The sequence below is a fragment of the Hippocampus bargibanti genome, linkage group LG03, assembly GCF_051943395.1.
Source record: "Hippocampus bargibanti isolate YZ-2025 linkage group LG03, ASM5194339v1, whole genome shotgun sequence".
NCBI lineage: Eukaryota > Metazoa > Chordata > Actinopteri > Syngnathiformes > Syngnathidae > Hippocampus > Hippocampus bargibanti.
In genome coordinates this window covers 28,331,794-28,355,576 of record NC_142736.1, presented here as the reverse complement: position 1 = coordinate 28,355,576, position 23,783 = coordinate 28,331,794, and the positions used below count along the sequence as shown (strand labels likewise).

The window sequence follows — 23,783 nt, the reverse complement described above, 5'->3', positions numbered from 1 at the left end:
TGATGAAAAAAGAGAGTATAATGTTTCTTACGCTGCATTGAATGTTTATGCAGTCCTAAAACTGAATGTTCTGTGGGTCCTGGAATTGCCAAATTGACAATGACAAAAACCCTGGCACTGAAGTGGACACATTTTTGCACATTTCTGGCAGTCAATGATTTTTAGTATTCTACAATTTTTCATTCAGGACCACATCCACTTACCTTCTCCTGATATTGTCGCCGTGATGAGTCCAGCGATTGTATGAGGGCAGTGGCGTGGCCCACGAACATGGCGTAGCATGTGGCGCCAACAATCATGCTCAGGATGGTCAGCCATACATCAGTCATGCCCACCGGGGGGTACATCCCATAGCCGATGCACAGCATGTGGCTCATGGCTTTAAACAGCGCGTAGGAGTACTGCTGTCCCCACGTGTCGTTCTGCGTAGGGAAGGCAGAACAAACACAAAATGAATGCCGCCATTTTATTTATCCTTTCGAGGGCACGTTCAAATGTCAGCGGGGCGCCAGGACTGCTCACTCGCGCGCATCCTTAAAGATGCAATGGCAGATGTCCACTTGAGGCTGCTGGCAGAAGCGCCACGTCCCAATATGCAAAACATAGCGAAACAACATTTTTTGGCCCAACCTTTCAAAATGGAAGGCCTAGCATAGGCGAGTATAGCGTGACACACATGGGAGAGGTTGCCGTGCGTGGCATGAAAGTAGGTCGGCCATTTCAAAATGATGTTATTTCTCACTGGGGTTTTCTCATTTGTTGATAAATGCCCCAACACCCTTCATTTTTTTCGTTTACTCTCTTTAGACTCTTGCGGTAGTTCATGGTCAATCAATAAGCGTCTCTCCTGTGGGTTGACAAGTCTAAATTGCTTTTAAATTAATTTCCACAATGGGGAAAAAAAGAGTCATTTTATTCAGACCACTGTTAGAAAAAAATGGGAAATGATGATCTGGTGCAACAATGATGGGCAAGTACTGTAGAGGGAGACCAAAATTAAATACTGATAAAGTGCATGTGCTATGGGAGTGTGACTTTTTCATTGTTTCTAACCACTTAGGTTGTTCTGGGGTCCCTGGAGCGCTTGCCACCCTGTAGGGGGTGAATTCACATGAAGCAGATTTTTTGCCACAGTCAAAGATGACTGCTTACTGAGCTCACAAACATTTCCTGACAGAAATGTCTGGTACAAGTTAACATCTCAGTTGACAAATTTATGATCAGTTAAACATTAAAGAAGAATGAGTGTCATTGGAGTAGGCCACAGAGGAAGCACCTGCCCAGGCCGCCTCCCAAAAAAATCAGCACGACAGGTTTGGTGTGTGCAAAATAACACCTGGATGTTCCATTGTGCTACCGGCAAACTCTAGTGGCCAGATGGCACCAAAGTTACACTGCTTGGATGGAACATTCAACACTAAAAAACAAAAACAAAAATATATGCAGTATGGTGTTGGGCACATCACTGTTTGGGATAATTTGCTCCTGCAGGGCCTGGACAAAGCAATAATGAATGAAAACGTAATTCGTATGAGTAGCTTGTAATTTTCCAGCGGATCAAAAGACCTTTTGTATACCAATTGAAGATAACCAAGAATCAGAATCAGAATCATCTTTATTGGCAAGTTTGTAGAACACACAAGGAATTTGTTTCCGGTAGAACACGCTGCACTAGTATCGTCGTCAAAAAAAAAACTGCTAAGTGGCACTATACAGTTCCATTTTGGCTACTGTTCAAAGAGTTCAAAGAGTTCAAAGAGTTAATGGCCTGGGGGAAGAAGTTGTTTAAATGTCTGCTGGATTTGGTGCGCATGGATCGGTAAAAACGGACATCAGTAATTTTAACTCATTCACAAATGAAAAAAAATATGACGTAGAGCGCCATTCCCGAATTAGTTCAGATGGGTTTTTTTGGGTGCCGATTTTGGGTGTCCACTTGAGGCTGCTGGCAGAAGCGCCACGTCCCAATATGCAAAACATAGCGAGACAACATTTTTTTGGCCCAACCTTTCAAAATGTAAGGCCTAGCATAGGCGAGTATAGCGTGACACACATGGGAGAGGTTGCCGTGCGTGGCATGAAAGTAGGTCGGCCATTTAGAAATGATGTGACACCCTTCATTTTTTCCGTTTACTCTTTTTAGATTCTTGCGGTAGTTCATTGCCAGACCTCTGGCAATGTTTCAGAATCAGAAATCCTTTATTCATCCCACAATGGGGATTTCCCTTCCAGGTTAGCGCTTTGTTCCAGTTTCAGCTCTTGTTAAAGCGCTATATAAACCAATATGTATGTATTGCAATGTATTTTGGACAGTCATCCTCATTTCAAGCTCATATAACTCCAGATCCATATAATTTAGGAATGAACTCGTTTTTTTCTGATGGAAGAAGCGTATCTAAGGTTTGGTATTAAGCATTGAATGTTTATGTAGTCCTAAAACTCAATATTCTGTGGGTCCTGAAATTTGAGTGACAGTGACAAAAACTCTGGCACTGGAGTGGACACATTTTTGCACGTCTGACAGTGAATGACCTCATGTACTTTTTTTTCACTTGCTAATTTAAAAATGAAACTTTTGTAATGAGCCAGAGTCCTCCCCTAATACCTACGTATGAAATGGCATGGAATGACTTTTTGAGAGTTACCCACAGCACACATTCCAGGAATATTGTTGGTCTGAAATGTTTTTGTCAACAAGATTAGTCGAAAATTCCGCATGTCTATCAGCAGAGGCTTATTTGCATGAGACGGGGGAGCCTTCCAAAATCATCTGCTCTCAGCAACACTGATTCAAAATGTTGACGTGAAGTTTTCTTCCCATTTAAACCATATCAAACATTTTATTCAGACAATTGGAATCAGTTCGAATGTAATGAAATGGAAAAAAAAGGTAGGTTTATTTGTCATTCCGTCACAGTGCAAACTATTCTTGTAGTTAATGTAATTAATTACACAGCATTTATTGTGTGAAACAAAACAAAGAGCAGCCGGATGAGTGGCTTCATGTTTCCATCTCACAGGATTTAGAGTGCATCTATTTTTTTATTGCTCAGCTCAGGGACATCCGAATGAAAGAGCCTGTCTAACATTTTGCTTCTCTCGTATTTCCAAATGACGTTACAAAATACCAGAGGCAAACTCCTAGAAACAGATTTTGGTATGGCGGAGTGCAAATCTCAGGAAAAAAATATGTCCGAGGAATACGAATCCTAACAATCGATTTCCCAAAGCAACTGTCCTCGTGAGAGTTACGAGGGACCTGTATCTTGTCCCAATTGACTTTGAATTAAAGGTGAGAAAAACCCTGTGTGGGTTGCCAGTCAATCACGAGGCTGTAACAAAAACTGATTCGGAAAATCAGTTTTGATTCAAAAGATACAATTGTTGCAACTGAATTCGAATGCCTGTCCTCATGTCTCCGTCGAGAGATGGGTACCAGAATCGAGTGTCCTGTCTCCTCATTGGGTCATTCATAATAGAGATGAACATCTAATATAGAAATAGCTGATATCTGACTTTTGTTTTGTAGTAGGCAAAACAAGTTCATTTATTTACATTCTGTTGGTGGTTGTTCTTGTTTTGTGCTATATTTATTTAACTGCCAGACGCGTGCAAAAAGGCGTCCACTCCAGTGCCAGGGTTTTTGTCATTGTCACTTGAATTCCAGGACCCACAGAATATAGAGTTTTAGGACGACATAAACATCCAATACAATGTTAGAAACCTTAGACTCTCTTCTTCCATCAAAACAAAATCTTAATTCCTAAGTTATATGGGTCTGGAGTTATATGAGCTTGAAATGAGGGTGGCTGTCCAAAATGCAATGCAATACATACATACGTATAAGTATATACTGTATGTATAGCGCAGCTAAAACTGGAACAAAGTGCTAACATGGAAAAAGGGAAATTCTGCCCCTTGTGGAAAAGAAAAGAAACATTGCCAGAGGCCATGGGCAACGCTTTATTGGCACCCAAACATGAAAAAAAAGGAAAAAACAAATTCGGGAATGGCGCTCCACGTCATATTTTCAATTCCTGAATACATTTGTGAATGGCAGTGAATGAGTCAAGTGCAAAATCACTGTGGTAATATTTGGATGTTTGATTTACATCTGAAGGGTAAATCCATGTAAAAGGTCATCAGTTTGATGACTGGGTTCCTGAGCGCCAGCTCACCCCAAAAAAATAATCTCCAGTGCAGACAGGTATGTATATCATAGGCTAAAATTAGCTAAACTGTCAAACATCTCAAGGGACATGGTGCAACATCTGTCGTTTCTCATGATGGAAGGCGAGGCGTACGGAGCGAGCGAGAGCTCGGCATGTCAGCGACGCACCGAGGCATGATGAACCAAATACATCATACCTTGAGCGATGTAACTACTCATGTGACATCTGTTCTGGCACGCACAGTTGACTGCGAGCCGTATATTGCGCTTAGAACAGGCTCTCGCTGTAATGTTTGCGCAGCGCCATTCTCTTCGATTACGTCAATTATTCAGCCACTTTTGTTAGCGTCAAATGCTAACCGGGACAGTCAGAGCGCGGACCTCAAATAAGACCCTCCTATATCTGACGTGGGCTTTATCAATTAGTTTTGGGCTATGATCAAGTGTAGCACAGTTATCCTTGAGTGAACGTAGCGGGACGTAATTTATACATGAATAAGATAGAAGGTCAGTGAAATATTCTGTAAACAATCGCTGAATAAGCTGCTTGGCCGTATGGTTGTTCTTCCTACTTGTAAGAATATGAAATCGTCTTTCAGCTTATCCTCATTTATCAAGTGTGCATACACTGAAAAGTGTGTGTAAAGTGTGCGTAGCAACATTCGCAGGCCAAGTCAGGGATTTATCTGTTTGGACTTGTGTGTGAGGAATTATGGACATTTATGCACAGCTGTAACCATACTCACAAAATCTTGTGACAAAGCAGTGAACAGTAAATATAACTTTTTGGAATGATTATAGAATGGTGGTATGTTTATATGATAGACTGGCGACCAGTCCTCAGTGTACCCTGCCGAAAGTCGGCTCGCTGACAAAAAAAAGTAATGGATGGATGAAGGTAAACATTAATTTGAAGTATTTAGGGTAAAATTTCATCCCCAAAAAAACTTGTTTGTGAAAAATATGTCTCTCATTCTTAACTCATTCACTGCCATTCACAATTTTACTCTGGAATTGAAAATATGACATAGAGCGCCATTCCTGAATTTGTTAGGGTTTTCTTTTTTAATGCTCGGGTGCCGATAAAGCGCTGGCCATGGCCTCTGGCAATATTTTTTTCTTTTCCACAAGGGGCAGCATTTCCCCCTTTTCCATCTTAGCGCTTTGTTCCAGCTTCAACAGTTGTGAAAGCGCTATATAGACCGATACATATGTATGTATTGCATTGTATTTTCGACAGCCACCCTCGTTTCAAGCAAGTTTCATATAACTCCAGACCCATATAATTTAGGAATTAACTCATTTGTTTCTGATGAAAGAAGCGTATTTTGGACAGCTGCCCTCATTTCAAGCTCATATAATTCCAGACCCATATAATTTAAGAATAAACTTTTTTTTCTGATGAAAGAAGAAAGTCTAAAGTTTGTAATGTTTATTAATGTTTATGTGGTCCTAAAACTCAATATTCAGTGGGTCCACCTCGAATTCAGGTGACAATGACAAAAACCCTAGCACTGGAGTGGATAAATTTTTTTGCACGTCGTGCAGTAAATAAGTTAAAATAATGTTTTTTGTTGAACAAAATGCAATGTCTGGAAATAGCATGGGAACAATTACAGAATGTTGTCAAGCCAGAATAGCAAATAAATGCTCAACACATGGAAGGTCAAAATAAATAAATAAATAAATAAATAAATAAATAAATGTTGGTATATACATGAATACATAAATAAAACTGAAGTGATAAAATGTAATTAAATCAAATAAAGAATTAAACCATCCCTTTGCAAATTTGCACAAAGGCTGATTTTAACACCGACTGTAATCACTTTTAAGGGGGCGCCCGCTGGGTCGAAAACTAATAAGCCTATTCAATCTGCACCGCCTTTATTCGAGCACACACAGTCACCATTTTTTAAAATTTCCCGGCGATGACTAACACGCGGCTCACAACAGCACCGATGGTGCCCTATTGACGCTGCCCTTCGCACATATATCGATAAGCCATCATTTAGGGAAGAACTCTTGCTCAGCGGCATCCCGTGAAGGTTAAACGTACGTTTGATTTATTGGGATGTACCACTGAAGGAGAAGAAGGGTAGCGCGCTGATCAATCTCTGCGCCTCACGCAAATAGGTTCTAAATTACAGCGGCTAACCTTCCACATGCTAAGGTAACGCGAGGCCACCAGCTGCACGGCTGATTTGGACTCATATCGGCTGCGGTCAGCGTCTAATGTGGGGGGGCCTTTTGCAGCCATGTGGTGAGATGAACTCACGACTTGAGAGAGAGAGTAAACGCATTATGTGAATAACATTCTGACCACCGTGAAATGCCTCTCACGTTTCGTAAATTGTGATAATTCGGTTTACGAACTTTTCATTTTATGAAAAGTTACATTTATGCACATTTTCCCTTGGCATACGAACTTTATTCGTACACAGAGCTGCCTCAATGAGTGATGTGTCGTTCGCGAACGAGCTCATTCTTCTAACAACAAAATGGCAGCCGACTGATTTTGTCGTCTATTTCACGCCCCCAGTCTTCAGTTAAAGCCACGTTATTGGTCAAGAACGCATAAGTGACGGGGGGTGGTTTAAACATTAAAGAGACAGGCAGACGACAGTGAGAGAGTTTCAACTTTGACAGTTCAGTGTTGACTGCAAGGTTAAAATATCCCATCAATCAGGCTCCACAAACAACCCGCGAAAGCCATCTGTACACTTGATGCAAAAAGATATCAACCCAGCTAAACAGAACACAATTGATGAGGAACTAGATATAATTACCACGGAGAAAGCACCTACAAGGGATCATTCCTCAAGATGATGAAAGAAGAAGGTTACATTCCTCATCAATGTTTAATGCTTAGGAAATCGCCGACTCCATTCCATCACGACCATCACAAAGGTAAATAAAATGACTTTATTATAGAGTACAGTTTATTTCTTCAATTATAATACCATAGCACATTTATTATACGTAAAATAGAAAATTAGAAAGCAGATATTTATGTTTTATGGAGACCTGGGAACGGATTATTCTCATTTTAATGGTTTCCTATGGGAAAATAATTTTTTGGGATACACACTTTTCGCCTTACACTCACTTTCTGGGAACCAATTATGTTCGTAAGCCAAGGTATCACTGTATATTGCCTATTTTTTATGCAAACAAAACACAAGCCAACATTGTATTTTATGGCTTTGAAAACACATTATTTTTGTAAAAAAAAATAGCTTTGATATTTTTACAAAAAAAAATCATAAAGGTTATTCATTTGTGGATTTAATTTGAAATTAAATATTGCACGCAATTTTACTAATATTAGCTACGACACATTTGGGTGGTTAGCAGACTGGCTGTACTAATGGAGAAAGACGAAAATATGAATCTAAACAAATCTAAGAGCAATGCATGTTTCTCAGGCTGTGCAGAAAAATCACTAAAATGATTGCGTGAGGCCACATTTGGCTGACAAATGTAATTTAATTCAGGATTTGAGATGAAAGATACGCAAAACAAGGTTTCCCAGGATGCCAAAGGGTTTTAGAGGAGTAATTACGTAGGTGGATGAGATAAGTCAGGGGATCGTCTGATTGGATCGGAAAGGAAAACTGCCAGCGAAGGAAAGATACTCACCACCATCTTATTTTTGGACACCCAGCAATCGGCGGGAAAGTCCTGCAGCATGGGTACCAGGAACTGCAGACAACCGTCCCAGTGACAAAGAAGCAGCATCATACCAATCAGGTTGACGATCCGTACCATGGCGCTGGCCAGGTCGTAGGTCATGTGGAAGATCTGAAGAAAAACAGGATACGTATGGGTGGCTATTGAATTCCCAGAATCTTACTGGATTGTAAATATTCAGCATTCCAGCATGTTGAAAACATATGAGGTTCTTGAAAATTGAATAGATGTTTGTAAAAACACATCGGCTAACAAGCTAACAACTATGTATATCGTATGCTTGCATATAGTAGGTAAACTTTGAGGAGATAAAAGTACACATGATGATTTATGGCTGGTAAAGATTATTCTGCGCACAACTGAAATTATTAGAACTCATTCACTGCCACACGATGTTCACAAATGTGTCCACTCCAGTGCCAGGGTTTTTGTCATTGTCACTCAAATTGCAGAACCAACAGAATATTGGCTTTTAGGACTACATAAATATTCAATGCAGCGTAAGAAACCTTAGACTCTATTCTTTCATCAAAAAAAAAAAGAGTTAATAAGTTATAAGAGACTGGAGTTATGTGAGCTTGAAATGGGGGGCGGCTGTACAAAAGGTAAATGCTGCCCCTTGGTGCCCTCAGAGGTCTGACCGCAGCTTGATCCGCCCCCCTCTGCAAGAAAAACCAAAACCTGAACAAATTCAGGAATGGCGATCCACGTAATGAGTTAATTCATATATTTTTGTCATTCGCGCAGTTGTGTCGCTAGAATTCTTTCTTCAAAGACATAATATACAATTTTAAAAAATCAAAGTCAATTTTGATTTATTAATATGAACTAGTTTGATCTCGATTCTATACATCACCGATTAACCAGCCTGCATTTGTAAGATGTGAAAATGTAAAATGTTTATGACACTGCGCTATATCGCCTAGCAAAGCCAAAGCCTTATTAAACTGGCAAGAGTGAGCAGGTGCATGCAGATGTGCGAAGCGCCCCCGGGGAGACGCTCCCTCTGTTTTTCCCAACCGGGACTTTGCTGAATCACCGGTATCATCAGCCACTCAGCCAAATACAATAATGGCAAGCCGGGGAGGCGGTAACGGGGCTCCTGGGCCGAGAGTGCTTCACAGGCAGGGTTTGTTAATCCTAATGATAAATATACTCACAAGGCACTGCAGGATTTGTGGGCGGGTGTAGATTTTAATGGCAGTGGCCATTGGAAAGGCTCTTAATCCCACAGAAGAGCAAAGCTAACTGCTCTACACCTGATTAAAATCCACTCAGGGCCTTTTAAGAGCTTGCGACTTGGACCACATAGTTCATTTTTCTTGCGAGGAAGAAATTATGACATCAACCCTTTCACCTGTTCTTTTTTTTGTCCCATAAATAGATAAATACCATTTTTTTCAGACAGACGAAAGGCATTCAAATACATTTTCAATTTATATTTTTAGTTTATTTGTATGTCTATATTTTTGTTCTGTTTTATTTCTTTGTTCCTTTTTTCTTTTTCTTTTATTATTTTTCTATTGAATTTTTGTCTTCTACTTTCTTCCTTTCGTAATTTTGCATCTGTAAATTAGGAATTTCTCAAATAAGCATTCAAATTCATTTTCTATTTATATTTTTCTTTTATTTTTATGTATTTATTTTAGTTCAATTTTTTTCTTTTTTCTTTTTTTTTATTTTTATTTTTATTTTTATTTTTATTTGTACTTGTACTTCTATTTGTATTTTTAGTTTACTTTATTTTTATTTTTATTTTTATTTTTATTTTTACTTGTACTTCTATTTGTATTTTTAGTTGACTTTATTTTTATTTTTATTTTTATTTGACTTTTTATTTATCTTTATATTTTTATTTGACTTTTTATTTTTATTTTTATTTGACTTTTTATTTTTATTTGACTTTTTACTTGACTTTTTGTCTTCTACCTTCTTCCTTTCATAATTTAGCATCTTTAAATTAGGAATTTATCCATCTTTTTGACAAATAAAGATTTTATTGTCTAATCTTATGTCTGAATTAAATGCTACAAATTACAAAACATTTTTCAACATATGAAATGAAAAAAATTATTAAAGATATAAAACAATATCATTCGTTCCATTTTCTAGCGCCCTTGTCCTCACAGGGGTCAGACTGGACCAAGATATCTTTAAATCCAATATTTTCACCGTACTGATAAGGCATTAGCATCCAGTTGAAAAGTTTTCATTTCTTTGAAATAATAGTTTGACAATTTGTTATTTAATATTCGTGCCGTTACCTTTGATGTCGCCTGTGGTGAATTTAAATGATTCACCGGGGTGGAAATGAAGCATCTAATTGAATAAAATGCCTGTTGATTTCATTCCTGTGCGTGTTGATTCGCTTGCGTGTTAAGAACTACGCTGCCGGTGTTGCGCTTCTATCGGGACCATGAGAGAAGAGCCGCAGCCGACGCGGTAACTTCAAATCAGATCATTGTAACTCCGATCGTGAAGGAGCGCCTGGGAAAGAGTGCCAGGGTGCGAATGAAGCGTCGGCGGCTTTTCTCAAGAGTGGATGACAGATACACAAACAACACGCTGCTTTTTTTCTGCTCATTTCCTTCCTACTGATGTATAGCCCTTGGCAATGTTGTTTGTTTTCCTTTTATTAAGGGAGTAATCTTCCTTTAAATGCGGTGGAGGGAAGTGGGGGATTCAGCTGCATAATGTTGCATGATGTCCAATTTCCTGTCACGACGAGTATTGGCATTCCGTCGACTTAAGTGTTCCATTCATTTAAGATTTTTCATTTACAAATCATATTTACAGATAGGATTTTTATGATTATTTTTTTAGGAAAATGAAAGGAAATTTTGATGGAATTGGATTGGATTAGCCTTTATTAGTTTCGCTGTGCATTTCACAGCAGCAAAGTGATGAAAGTAAGTGGAGAGGAAAAAAAGAAGTATAAAAACAAAATACAGGAGCTGCTGTCAAGGCAGCCACTCTCGCGGCGCCATCTTGAAGTCTAAAGAACAAAAAACAAAAATATAATAATAATATTATATATAAGGAAGAAAGTAGAAGACAAAAAGTGTTATAAAAATAAAAAGTCAAATAAAAAGTCAAATAAAAATAATTATTATTGTATACACATTGACAGTCATTCAATGTTCAGCACTTTCTGCACCCTCTTTGTTGTATGAAGCCGTTCTAGATGAAAGACGAGAAGACTGATGTGTCCTTTTCACCAGTGGATCAGGGATCTCATGGTGAAATGTGCATGTCTCCTACAAGCTAAATGTTCAAAGCAAAGACAAAGCTGTAGCATCCTTTGACGAAGAGAGACTATCTCACATCTCCTGTCCCACGTACGTCCGCATCAATTCCAAGCCGCGACAGTTCCACATACGCATCGGGGCTCTGCGCTGATGCTCCGTTCTTCTCATCGCGGGCTCCTCAAGCCATGCATCCATCCAGCCGCAGACGGTCCAAAATGCTGCCCATTACAGGCGCCCCACAGCTGACCAGCGATGACAGTCAAATGGCACTGACATTCGTCCCAAATCAAAAACAGTGCTGGCATATTCGTGCTGTCGAATAGTCGCAACCGCTCAGCAGAGTCTCCTCTTTAATGAATATCGTGGCCAAAAATGCTGAAAAACAATCCGTATCCGTTCCACAGGGTGCACAACAACTCAATGTATCTTGGAATTTCAGTTTGGACTTTGTCGTGAGCTATTCTGTAATCAATATTTTAGTTTTCACACTTGTCTAAGCTTCCATTTATGGAATATCTAATATTATTCCGTTTGGTTCAGAATATGAAAAATTAAGCAATAATTATTTGAGCTTTGAGTATTTTCACCATATCATGCAAAATACTTGATGTGAACACTTGAGAATTCCTTCTTTATCTTGATTTGAATATGATTCTTCAACTTTTTACCCAATAATGATGTTGTTCTTAAGTAACTTCCCTTTTCAGTACTTGTTTCCACAGCCTGTTTGAGCTATTTGAATCCAACAATATCTTTGCTTTTGTCGACGTACCCTCTGCCACGTAAGAATAAAGCATCGGGAGTTGTCAGGGGGTAATGCCATGCAAATCTCCACTTTGTAACCCCAAACTCCTCGTGGCAGCATAACAAGGTGATTGTCTTACCTTCCCACTTGACAGTAATCAATTAAAATCCACCCGTACGGGTGCACGAACAGGATTTAAGTCCTTCATTCTTGTTTCACGAAATTGGTTCTTGTTAAAGATCGTTACTGTAACACAAAAAGAGATTGGCTCCTACGCTTTATTCACGCTCCAGTCACTGATAGTGGGAAAAAAAAACTGCGATACAAAATCCTAGAATGTACGGGAATGCGCATACAAAGGAAAAAAAATCCCAGGCAACGTGAAGGATGATGGATTGCTCAGCACTTGGTTTTAATTGATAGGGACACTGACTGAGGATGGAAACATCAAGCATGCAAACAAGGAGAGCTGTGATTGATGAAGACGCAACAGTTTCTTATGAGGGCCTTGCTGCTCATTAGACGTCCGCATGAGAGGCTGCTCGAATGTCTCCCAGTATTGTCCTAATGAAAACAAGACAACCCCCTGAAAAAGGAAGCCCTTTTATACATGTAAAGCTGTGTTGTGTGGAAGTCAATTGAGCTAGACAGGGTAACCATGAACACAAACCAATATGGTGAATAGCAAATTTGCTGTCTATTTTAGTTTTAGTTTTTTTTTGTCAGAATATCATAACATAAGAGTTAAAGATTCTGAAAGCCTTCATCTGGGTTTTTAGTAGTGGTTTGACTTGATGTGGTTTGTTTGCACTTTGAATTTTAACCATGTTACTGTCACAATTTGCAAGGTGGTGGTGGACCCCAAAAAAAGCAGGCAGGAGGGTGGAGCAGGGTGTATTTGAAAAATGATATTAAATAAAGTTAGCAAGAACAATATCAAAAACAACAGTCATTAAAACAAAAACGTCCAAAGTAACAAACAAAACCATGACTGAAAACAAAGCAAACAACACAAGATGAAACAAATCTGACAGTGTGAAACAAACAATGACACGACACTGAATGGTCGTACAGGAAGTCCTTTTAACTGCCTTTTAACTGCCACCGATTAAAACGACCAAAACCTGTGCAGCTGCAGGCGGAGCCCCATAGTGCCACCAATTGGTCACAAACCGAAATGAGTAAATCTCAAATTGATCACTTGTACATTTTTTACACTAGCGTAAGTATTTTTTCTACTTGATACGTGTCCTGTTTAGAGATGAATGTCAACCATTGACCCACCGTGCATTTTGGAAGAAGGGGAATTTTGGATTGATGAGGGTCAGGACAGAAATATTAATGACTAATATTACTTTTGTATTGTTGCAGGTGAAGATTTTTTTTTTGGGGGGGGGGCATTAGAGAGTAAGAAAAGGAATGAAAGGTGTGCCTCTTTTCATTTTGTTCCTCTGTTCGATCTGTATCGGAATGGTTATTTGGAACAGAGCATAGTTGTCTATCTATCCTGAGCAAAACACAACACCAAATTCGCCTTGGTGTTGTGCCGAAATATTGTGTTGGAGGGCATGGATCTGTGTACATCTTGAGCAAACTTAATTCTTTTCATTTCATCTTCATATTTCAATTGGTATGTGAGGCTACAGTGACTTGCTAAGCATAAATGATGCAACAGGTCTTTGGTTAGTCATATTTTACTCAAGCTTGACCCAAAAGAGGCCTAAGTACATCATGTAAATGACTAAAGGGGCTAAACAAAATTCAATACACGTGACAGGGATCTGAGGTCCTTGTGAGGTTTCTCATCAAAAAGTCTTGGGGGTTGGCGAAAGGATACAGGGCAGCTGTCAAGTCCTCGCAAAACAGATGGAGTGAGGAGAGTGTGATACAGGTGAGAGAATGGATGCGCTGTGGTGGAAGCTCGCCACACACTGTCGGGCTTGCGCGGTGCTGAGGTGCCTCCGGAGCATTAATGGCATTGTCAATAACAAAAAAACTCATATAGTTTCCTGTATGGCCTTTGAAATGGTACGGTATCAGCTTGTTTCTTGAGCAGTGGGGAAACATTCCATGTCGAAATAATTTTGAATGAAATTATCAATGAATTAATGAATGATTGAATGAATGAGTAAGTAGGTAGGTAGGTAGGTAGGTCGGTTGGTCCGTCAGTCCGTCGGTCCATCGGGCAACAGACAGATAGATAGATAGATAGATAGACGGACCACAATGCAGAAAGGTATGGTGGAATGTGTGACTACAATGCAATAATAATAATGGTAATACATTTTATTTATGAATGCCTTTCAAAACTCTCAAGTTCACTTTATAGTCACATAAGTTTTTCTGTGAGTGAGCAGCGGCAGCCATACGCGCCAGTTAAAAAACTGCAGCGGCATCTGTTCACATCTAAGGAGACAATTGAAAATGACACTTTCTGCTCTCGTCTTGAACAATTGTGCTAAAATCAACCCGGAATAACTCAAATCGATAGAATGGTAGCTGGACGGACGGATGGATAGATGAATTACTGTTAAATACAACCCCTAGAATGTATTGATGTATTGATATGTAACCCCTTTTCAGTATGTATGTATGTATGTATGTATGTATGTATGTATGTATGTATGTATGTATGTATGTATGTATGTATGTATGTATGTATGTATGTATGTATGTATGTATGTATGTATGTATGTATGTATGTATGTATGTATGTATGTATGTATGTATGTATGTATGTATGTAAAAATAAGACATTTCATGTCCAAACTGATGAGCATTATTTTTTTCTGGAGGAGTTGGGGGGGTGTTTTATGCCTGCAACGTATTCCATAAAAAAGGCTAGCACAGGGAAACAAAAGACTTGCAAAGTAGTAATAGGTGTTGACAGACATAATCTGCAGCAAAGTAATTATTTCTCTTTCAATAAAAACATATATTTCTGAAAACAACTCATTTTCATCTATAATAATGGAAATTTTGATCATGGACGCCAGCAGATCGAACGTATAAAAGATGAGTACAGTGTTACGAGTAATGAGCTTTATCAATTCAATCAATCAGTGTGTGCCTCAGAGTTAATTTTTAATCAGCTAACGTGACAGCCGACCTTTGGGAAGGCCGAGGTTTCTATTCTGCGAAAGAGGCAAAAAAATAAATAAAATACCTTCACCAAGATGTAATGCGTATTCTTCATGCTGGATGAAATGCATGAGGTGAATGAGAAGTGGGCCTGGGAGTGGACCGCAGGGAACACACTTCCATCATCTGTCTAAACAGGCCTGCAGGGCTCCGATCACCACCCGAAAAAAGACAAACAAAACACTCTTCCTGGTGACATGCGCATTTCAGTTTGGGCTGGATCACACATTTACCTGCAACGGTCTTAAAAAAAAAACCTCAATCCACATGGGTGGCTATTCAGATACCGGGGCCCATTCACAGTGTTGGGGACCTGTCAGCGTTGCCGCCGAGGTTCATTGTGCGCCCCATAATGGCTCATTAAATCTTTTCTTGCAGCCTTTCTTATCTCTCAAAGAGCACTCCTTGACCGAGGAGACGGGTCAGTGAGTGCTAGCTGATGAGTTGATTTACCTCCTTCAAATATCTTTGCGTGGGTTTAATGAGTGAGAAGGAGGTCACTGCATTTTCAGAAACCCGGGGATGGGGGTGTGGGGTGATGGCATATCTTCCAAGGCGCTCGAGCGTGAAAAAAAAAATAGCATTTTTTTCCTGAAATTAATTACCTCAGCTCCAATCGACAGCATGCATCAATTAATCGACATTTGAAGAAATAAGTGCAACTTCTCAAAAAGACTTCTCAATTTGTTGCAGAATATGTCTTCCACTTGAGTAAATAAATGTCTTGTCTCAATTTGTGGCTAATTGCACAAATTAACTGATTCACTGCCAGACATGCAACAATGTGTCCACTCCAGTGCCAGGGTTTTACTCTATTCTTTCATCAGAGAAAAATAGTTAATTCCCAAATGATATGGGTCTGGAGTTATATAAGCTTGAAATGAGGGTGGCTGTCCAAAATACAATGCAATACATCCATATTGGTGTATATTGGGCTTTAACAACAGTGGAAGCTGGAACAAAGCGCTAACATGGAAAGAAGGGAAATGATCCCCGCCTTGTGGAAGGGAGAAACATCGCCAGAGGCTATGGTCAGAGCTTTATCGGCACCCAAACAAGAAAAAAAATGAAGCCCGAAAATATTAGCGAATGGTGTTATATTTTCAATTGCCAAATAAATTAGTGAATGGCAGTCAATGAGTTAAAGCCTTTGACTCAAAAAGACAAAATTACTCAATTATTTATTCATTTATTCATTCATTCATGTATTCATTTATTCGTTTATTCATTTATTGATACATTCAATCGTTCATGTATTTTTGTATTTATGTGTTTATTTATTTATTTTCGCTTCAGCAAATAAAGAACTCTCCTGGAACAGACAACACGCCTGAGTAAATAAATAAATGCCTCGCCTCAAATAGACACTGTCCAAATTTGTAGGTGGTGGAAGAAATAAGCGCTTCTCGTCAAATAGACACTGTGCTTCAGTTTTCTACAAGGTGCATTGTCTGCTTGAATTAATAAACAACTCTTCTAAAATAAAGAGCATATACATATAGTTACCGCTCAAGCCCAATAAATAAATAAATAAATAAATAAATAAATAAATAAAATAAACTTTAAAGGACCACCGAAACCATTTTTTTTTTGTTTCCTAACTGACATCAGAAAAACGTTTTATAGCATCTAAAATACCCAAAAACATGCAGCCTGATATTTTTAGTCAAATGCAAAACACCAATAAAAATGACTAAAACTACTTCAAAATGACCCCGGAAATGGCGACTTTCAGAAGGTCCCGCCCCCTTGTTCGTGACGTCACGCCAGGAAGTTCTGCCTTGCTCTAGAATCAAAACAATGGCTTCAGATTCGGAGAAGATGCATTCTTGTTACTCATCCAGTTATGAATATGATTCAAATAGTTCTGAAGAGGAAATCATAAATGTTTGCAATCGATTAAAGAAGTACAGTAAAGTCTCGTTATATCGATATTCAAGGGAGCCCGAAAAAATATCGATATAACCGGGACTATCGATATATCCGACCCTGTTTGCATGTAATTTTCTCCGTGCGTGCATAGAAATAGTATCGATATAACCGGGACTATCGATATATCCGATATCGATATAACAAGACTTTACTGTACTTGCGTATCAATTCGAGCCGTAAGGACTGCAATGTAGCGTCCCAGAAAATGCACAAGATGGCGCCCAAGCTCCGTTGGAAATTGGCTTTTTTGTATGCTGGGAATTTGTATCAACTAGAATCAAATAGTAGTCTTGGTGCAACACACAATGATTCACCATCGCGTTATTTATGTTCTTTCCTTCTAATTTCGCCATCAACACAGATCAACATGAAGTTTTCAGACCAAACAAAGTGCCCAAAATGTATTGTTCCAGACTTGACGTCACAGTAGGTATCGTCACCAACTCTAAAACAAGACTTCCTGAATATTCAGTGCGAGTCTTAAAATGTAAAATATAGCTATTTGCGGTGGAATCTTTGTAAAATACGCTCAGTAGAAGTCATTTGAAGTGATTTTGCAAATTATGGACATAACTTGTTCGGTGGCGTCGGTTGTCCTTTAAATATGTTAAATATGTCTTCCCAAATCGACACCATGCTTCAATGACTCACTTAAATTTTTCTCCTTGACTACATTGTACAAATAGAAGCCTCCCCTCAAATCAATACCTCCTTGAAATAAATGTGTTTATTTTAATGCTGCCAAGCACTTTAAGTCACACCCTCCCCATTAATGTCCTTTGTGTTTCAAGGACCCTACTCGACAGCCCCGTTTTTGCACGCTCCTCTCCAACAACATTTCCCTAAAACATTTACGAGCTTTGACAGTCAAACGTTTCCATGGAAGAAAGCATCAGCTATGGCGACAGGTCGCCCTCGGAGTTCAGTCATTAGCATGCTGCCCGGAATCTGATTTTAACAGGATGACTAATCACATTCAAGTCACTGGTTCATCAACAGGAGACAATTCCGATGAGGAGAATATCCGATCACAGTGTTATTTTTAACCGGGAGACATGTGAGAAGAGGAAGCTGACAAAAGGGAATGTTGCCTAAGCAGCCTGTTGTACGAACGATCCAAATTGAACCTCACACCACCATATCGGTTTAGTGAAGGATTTAGCTGTTTTATGAAAATCGCTTATTTTACTCCCCTTTCAAACCATCTATGTTCTTTCGCTAAGATTTTAATCTCATTGTCGTCAAATGAGTGGTTGCTAGCTTTTTGGTGCGTATGGTCTTTGTGTTGAAAATGTTGAATCTTTTCTTTGATTTCAACATCTTTGCACGGCTTCCTTTATTACGCGTTGAAAAATAAAATCCACATTAGATTCTGAGATTTTCAATTTACAGCAGTTAAGTGGCCCAAAAATATTTTTCCCCACCCATTACTCTGAAGTAATGGCGGTTTGCGTGTTTCCTCTCTCTGCACTTCCTTTTATCGAGCGATCCAGCTATCTATCGAGCTGGCTATCTGGCTATCAAGCTAGCTAACTAGCTATCTAGCTGGCTACCCAGCTAGCTATTTGCTATCTATTAGCTATCTAGCTAGAGAGCTGGCTAGCTCACTAGCTATCTATTAGCTGTCTAGCTATCTATTAGCTCTCTAGCTATCTATTAGCTAGCTAGCTACATTTTTATCGATTTGAGTTATTCCGGGTTCATTTTAGCACAATTGTTCAAGACGAGAACAGAAAGCGTCTTTTTCAATCGTCTCCTTAAATGTGAATAGATGCCGCTGCAGTTTTTTTTCCTGGCGCGTGTGACTGCCGCTGCTCACCCACGGAAAAACTTATTCTGTGACTATAAAGTGACCTTGAGAGCTTTGAAAATCATTTATAAATGAAATGTATTATCATTATTATTATTGCATTGCAATCACACATTCCACCATGCGTTTCTGCATTGTGATTTAATATTGAGTCATGTAAAATTGTGCCTCCTATTTACGACCAAACACTAAGTGAAACAGTAAGGACATTTTTTGTGTAATTTAAAAAGTTCTTACAACCTTAATGTGCTCAAAACATCATTTGCCGCGGTGTGACTACATGGGGTGATGTATTGTCTTTAAAATTAATGTTTGTGGTGAAATGCTACAGTGAATGCTACTGATGGAATGACTATCATATTTGAAATGGTTATTAAGCAGCAATCTAGTCAAATGGAAAATCACTGTGAAGCAATTCCGCCAAATCTCCTATCATGATAATCCTAAAATAGACTGCAATTTGACTCTCAAATATGGGGAAACGTCCATATTATTCACTGTTTAAAAATGATAATCAGATTTGAAACTGAATAAAGATTTTGTCCCTTAAAACATAAACACGCTCCACTGTGTGAAGATAAACTGTCGCCAAAATCGTCTAGTTCTGCTTTGGCCCGCGAAGCCGCCTCTCTTCATCTCCTGGCATGGCCTGACTGAAGCATTTTGGGGGTCAAGTAGCATGCGCGAGGACACTTCAACTCTTTTGTGCTGATGTGCCAACATGTCTGTGCTTTGGGCTCCTAATACAGTGCACCCCTCTTGGTGGTGGTGGGGAACTTGACTGCTTTTTCATGCTCTTTTGAAAAACCTATAGTGTGCAATTGCGGTGAATATCGATGCATTTCTTTTTGAAATATGACAATTGCATCGATCAAACCTGGATCGTGACAGACACTAGTTTGTTGAAAATATTATTATTATTATTATTATTATTATTATTATTATTATTATTATTTGTTGTTGTTGTTGTTATTGTATTGTATTGTATTGTATTATCAGTATTATTATTTGATGTTATTATTCATAATAGTATATATAATATATTATTATATATTATTATTAATAATCAGATATACTGTGTATGGGTCGGGTAGATGTTTACATGTTTACAGCAAGTGAATGGACAAATTCATGTTTACATTTTCAGCCCTTGTGAGGGATTCCACAGGGCTCAATTTTGGAGCCCCTGCTTTTTTCATTGTATTGGCTGTTTTATTTTAATTAATAAATAAATCAATCAATCAATCAAACCAATAAATAAATAAATACATAAATAACATTCTTAAGAATATCATGATTTTTCATTAATGACATTTTTTTTGTTCTGCCGGGGCGGGGGGGGGGGGGGGGGAGAGATTAAGATTTGGGTAGCACTGAACTTGAATTTCAGTGAAAAGAAAATTATAGGTTATAACCTGTGGTCCCAGTGGGGGGTTTGCAACACAACCCGTTGACTCAAGCCCCCTGAGTTGGGTTTTAAATTGGACAGACTGATTTTAAATTGGATTGACAATTTGGTGCTGTTGTTAGATCTTTTTTTTTTAATCAACGAAGGTTTAGCTAAAGCCTTTTCTTTCTCAACAGCACTTATAAAGAGTAATCCATACCTTAGTTACCTTCAGATTCATTAGTATAATTGACTTTTTTTGAGTGAGCCAGCCAATATCAATCAATATTACGTTGGTTTATTGTTTTAAGTGTCTTTTTATGTCTGATTTTTACTTCGTTTAGAGTCATAGAGGTTGTTTTTAAAGTGAAAATTGAAGTTGAATTGAGTTCAGAGTTATTTGAATAGATGGATGTGAATGCTTGGAAATTGTTAGGGAGGGGCCAGCCAGGCAGCCTCCTCAGCCAAGGCGCTCTGTACCTCACACCTGATACTTGCCAGCTCATCACCCACCTGTAGACCATCTGCTTGTTTTGACTTGTATAAATTGGTTCCCAAACCAAGTTCGTGCCATCACCACCTGTAGTGAGCTCTGGTGGCATTTCCTGCAGTTCTTTATTTCCTGATTGGACATTTCCCTGTGGACTCCTCGTCCTTCCCCCTGAACTTTAAAGTAAGTTTCAGTTTTCTCCCTGGCATTTACTTCCTGTGTGGACATTTATTCCTGTGTCTTCTTCATTCTTCTCCCTGAGTTACTTTGCAAGCAACGGCAAGTGTTGGGTTCTCATGTAGCTGTCTGTTTCTGTACATTTGGGGTCTCATACAACAGATTCTCAACAGAAATTATGAGCTTTCATTGTAGGTGTCAATGTACAGACAGATTATATTTTTTAAAAATCCCCCAAATCCAAACAAACATTCCCAACACACTGGCAGAGTTAATCCTTTGATGCGGGCTGAAATGAGGTCTATTGAGGTGCGCTGACAGTTCTCTTCAGATGTTCACAATCGTCACAGTATTCATAATCAACCATATTTTATTGCATTTAAACTAAGCAAAGGGAGTCTTTTGTCATCTTTAAAACCCGCCTCAAAACTCATTTGTACTCTTTGGCATTTGACTCTGCATGATTCCGACTTGATCTGGGCTTTACACACTGGTGTTATCTACTATCTTTGTGACTGATTTATTTCCTGTATATGATAGTTGTCCATGTTAAGCGCTTTGTTACAGCTTCATCTGTTGTTAAAGCGCTATATAAATAGATATGCATTGTATGGTATTGTGAATCTTTGATTAACTTGTCTTTACCCCCTCCCCCTCTGAAAAAAAAATACAAAACACGTTTCTGGTATTAGACACTGGGCTTTTCTTTTTGTCCATGCTAGTGATCTAAAAGATGCATTTTTGGTATTGTATTACTCAGTGTAACACCCCCCTACCCCACAATAAAATAAAAAAAAACTGACAAAACAAGAAAATAACAGAGAGAAGAAATTCATGTTAAAATGTACTCCCAGCAGAATGAAGTGATGCAGTGTTCAGCTTGGCTCTGCTCAAGTCAAACATTTCCCGCATGAAGTGTCCTTTATGTGACTCCTTACTAGAGAGAACATTCGACTCAAGCACTAACAAAAACTAGGTGAATCTACCACAACGAAATGCTGAAATTTTGTGTTTAATTCTGTGTGTGTGTGTGTGTGGGTGGGAGCAGGGGGGGTTGAATATTTGTGTGTGCTTTGCCATCCCAAAGATGTTGCTATCAGTGAGATAGTGAGAGAACCTAGATGGCATTTGGTAGTTTTAAAAAAAGCTAAATTTTGCACAGTGTGATGAATCACAATAGATACTCACTCAGCACCGTGAAAATGACCTTTTTTTCGCCACATGTGAAGAAATGTATGCACTGTTTGGATGGAACAGACATCCCAGTCATCTTCGGGCACTAGGCTGGGGACACCCTGAATTGGTTGCCAGCCAATCGCATGGCACACAGAGACAAACAACCAGCCGTGTTCACATTCACATCATGGGACAATTTGGAGTGTTCAATCAGCCTGCCATGCATGTTTTTGGCATGTGGGAAGAAACCGAAAAATCTGGGTAGAACATGCAAACTCCACACAGCGAGGCCAGTCTTGAACTCATGACCTCTGCACTGTGAAGTTGGCGTTCTAACCACTCAACTACTGAGCAACCTTGGGGTAGTAAATACAATGAAAAAAGCAAGGGCTCCAAAATTGAGCCCAGTGGAATCCCTCAAAAGGGCTGAAAATGTATTTGTAACTCAGAAGACTTCAGTATAGGAAATGGACAAACAGAAATCTCTTCATGTCAAATAGCATTACTCAAATTAACTTAGCGGATTCAATCTACCAGGTCCCCGCACTCTTACCCCGCCTGAATGAAGAGCATTTTAGACTTTGAATGATGTCAACATCAGATATGTGTGACCCGGCCATTCAGACTGAGATTGCGTTGCAAAATATTGGATGCCTGGCCGATCTAGGTCCACCAGGCCAGATTTGAAAAGTGAGAAAAAATAAATCTGATCACAGAGGGTCGCTCCACCTGGAGTACCTATGTTTTACAAAGGCGCATAAGTAAAATATTTAAATTGATGACGGAATCTTTGGAGCCCGTAAAATACAATAGTCTTTAAGTGTCGAAAATTGAAGTCAGAAAGTCTCATAGTCTGAATACAAATCCAAACGTAACCTCCCTTTCATGAATTTTTACCTCCAATAATCCGACACTCAACGTCATGCAGGATTGTATTGTGAGTTTTTTTCCCCCTTCCCAAAATATTCAAATGTGGGAGTAAATGTCGATAGGAAAAGTCAAAGAGTCAGTCAGGTGGTGACAAGTTATTCTGCAGTGTGACACGTGACATTTGTGTGAGCTCGCATCGAAGTAGTCTGGCACTGAGGCAAAGCTGGCCTTTTATAGTGTCTGCGTAACTGGCGTTCACCAACGAGCCCCCGCCGCACTCGCACGCCATCCACAACCTCATGAAACATGCAAATGGCGGCTGGAAGTACAAAGTTGTGCTGTCTATTTTTTTTTTGCCCGCGACTGTATCCACATGGTGTTTAGGAAGGATTGCGTCCTTTTGTGTTGTATGATGCAAGCATGGACAGAGAATTGATACATTTTAACATTGTTTGTCTTTGTAAAAAGAGAGATGCATGTTTACACAATGCAGAAATGTGAATCCATATGTTTACATATCGCCTGCATCAGAATGGATAAACTGATTTTTCCATTATCTGTTTGTGAAAATGGCTAAAGGTGTTGACATTCTGAGCTATATTTTTTTGTAGATGTGGTGTTAGGCATGGAAATTGGAACACCTTCATTTTTAGAAGTCTAGTTTAGTTATGGTTCGGGAATTTGGTAGCTCATTCTGCCACAAGCTGGGTGTTCTGGCTTACCGATGGTGTTTGCCCACAGCGCATTGGACAGTTTGATGAAATAAAGTGAACTAGACTTTGATGTAAGGCTGTTTATATGCTGTTCATTTTTTGTTTGTGTTGGTTTGAATATCGGGATGTGCTGGGGGGGGGGGGCTTCCAACCTAAAACATTTACATAGCGAGGCAAACATGCTCACCACTATCCATTGTGCTGCCCATGAGGTATCAATGTTTATTTAA

At 39.1% G+C, this 23,783-nt stretch overlaps 2 protein-coding genes across 3 annotated transcripts in view; one reads left to right on the top strand and one right to left on the bottom strand.

Annotated features, from left to right (window-relative positions):
* The window catches only part of rec114 (REC114 meiotic recombination protein), a 145,854-nt gene that overhangs the window by 65,614 nt on the left and 56,457 nt on the right, over nt 1-23,783 (top strand). The gene's annotated exons all lie outside the window — the stretch shown is intronic.
* hcn4 (hyperpolarization activated cyclic nucleotide-gated potassium channel 4) overlaps nt 1-23,783 on the bottom strand; it is a 95,272-nt gene that overhangs the window by 34,354 nt on the left and 37,135 nt on the right. The window contains exons 3-4 of the mRNA XM_088992955.1: nt 7,814-7,975; nt 204-422 (exon numbers count right to left, since the gene is read on the bottom strand). Coding sequence (XP_088849081.1) covers nt 204-422; nt 7,814-7,975 — 381 coding nt within the window. The remainder of the gene's footprint in view (nt 1-203; nt 423-7,813; nt 7,976-23,783) is intronic.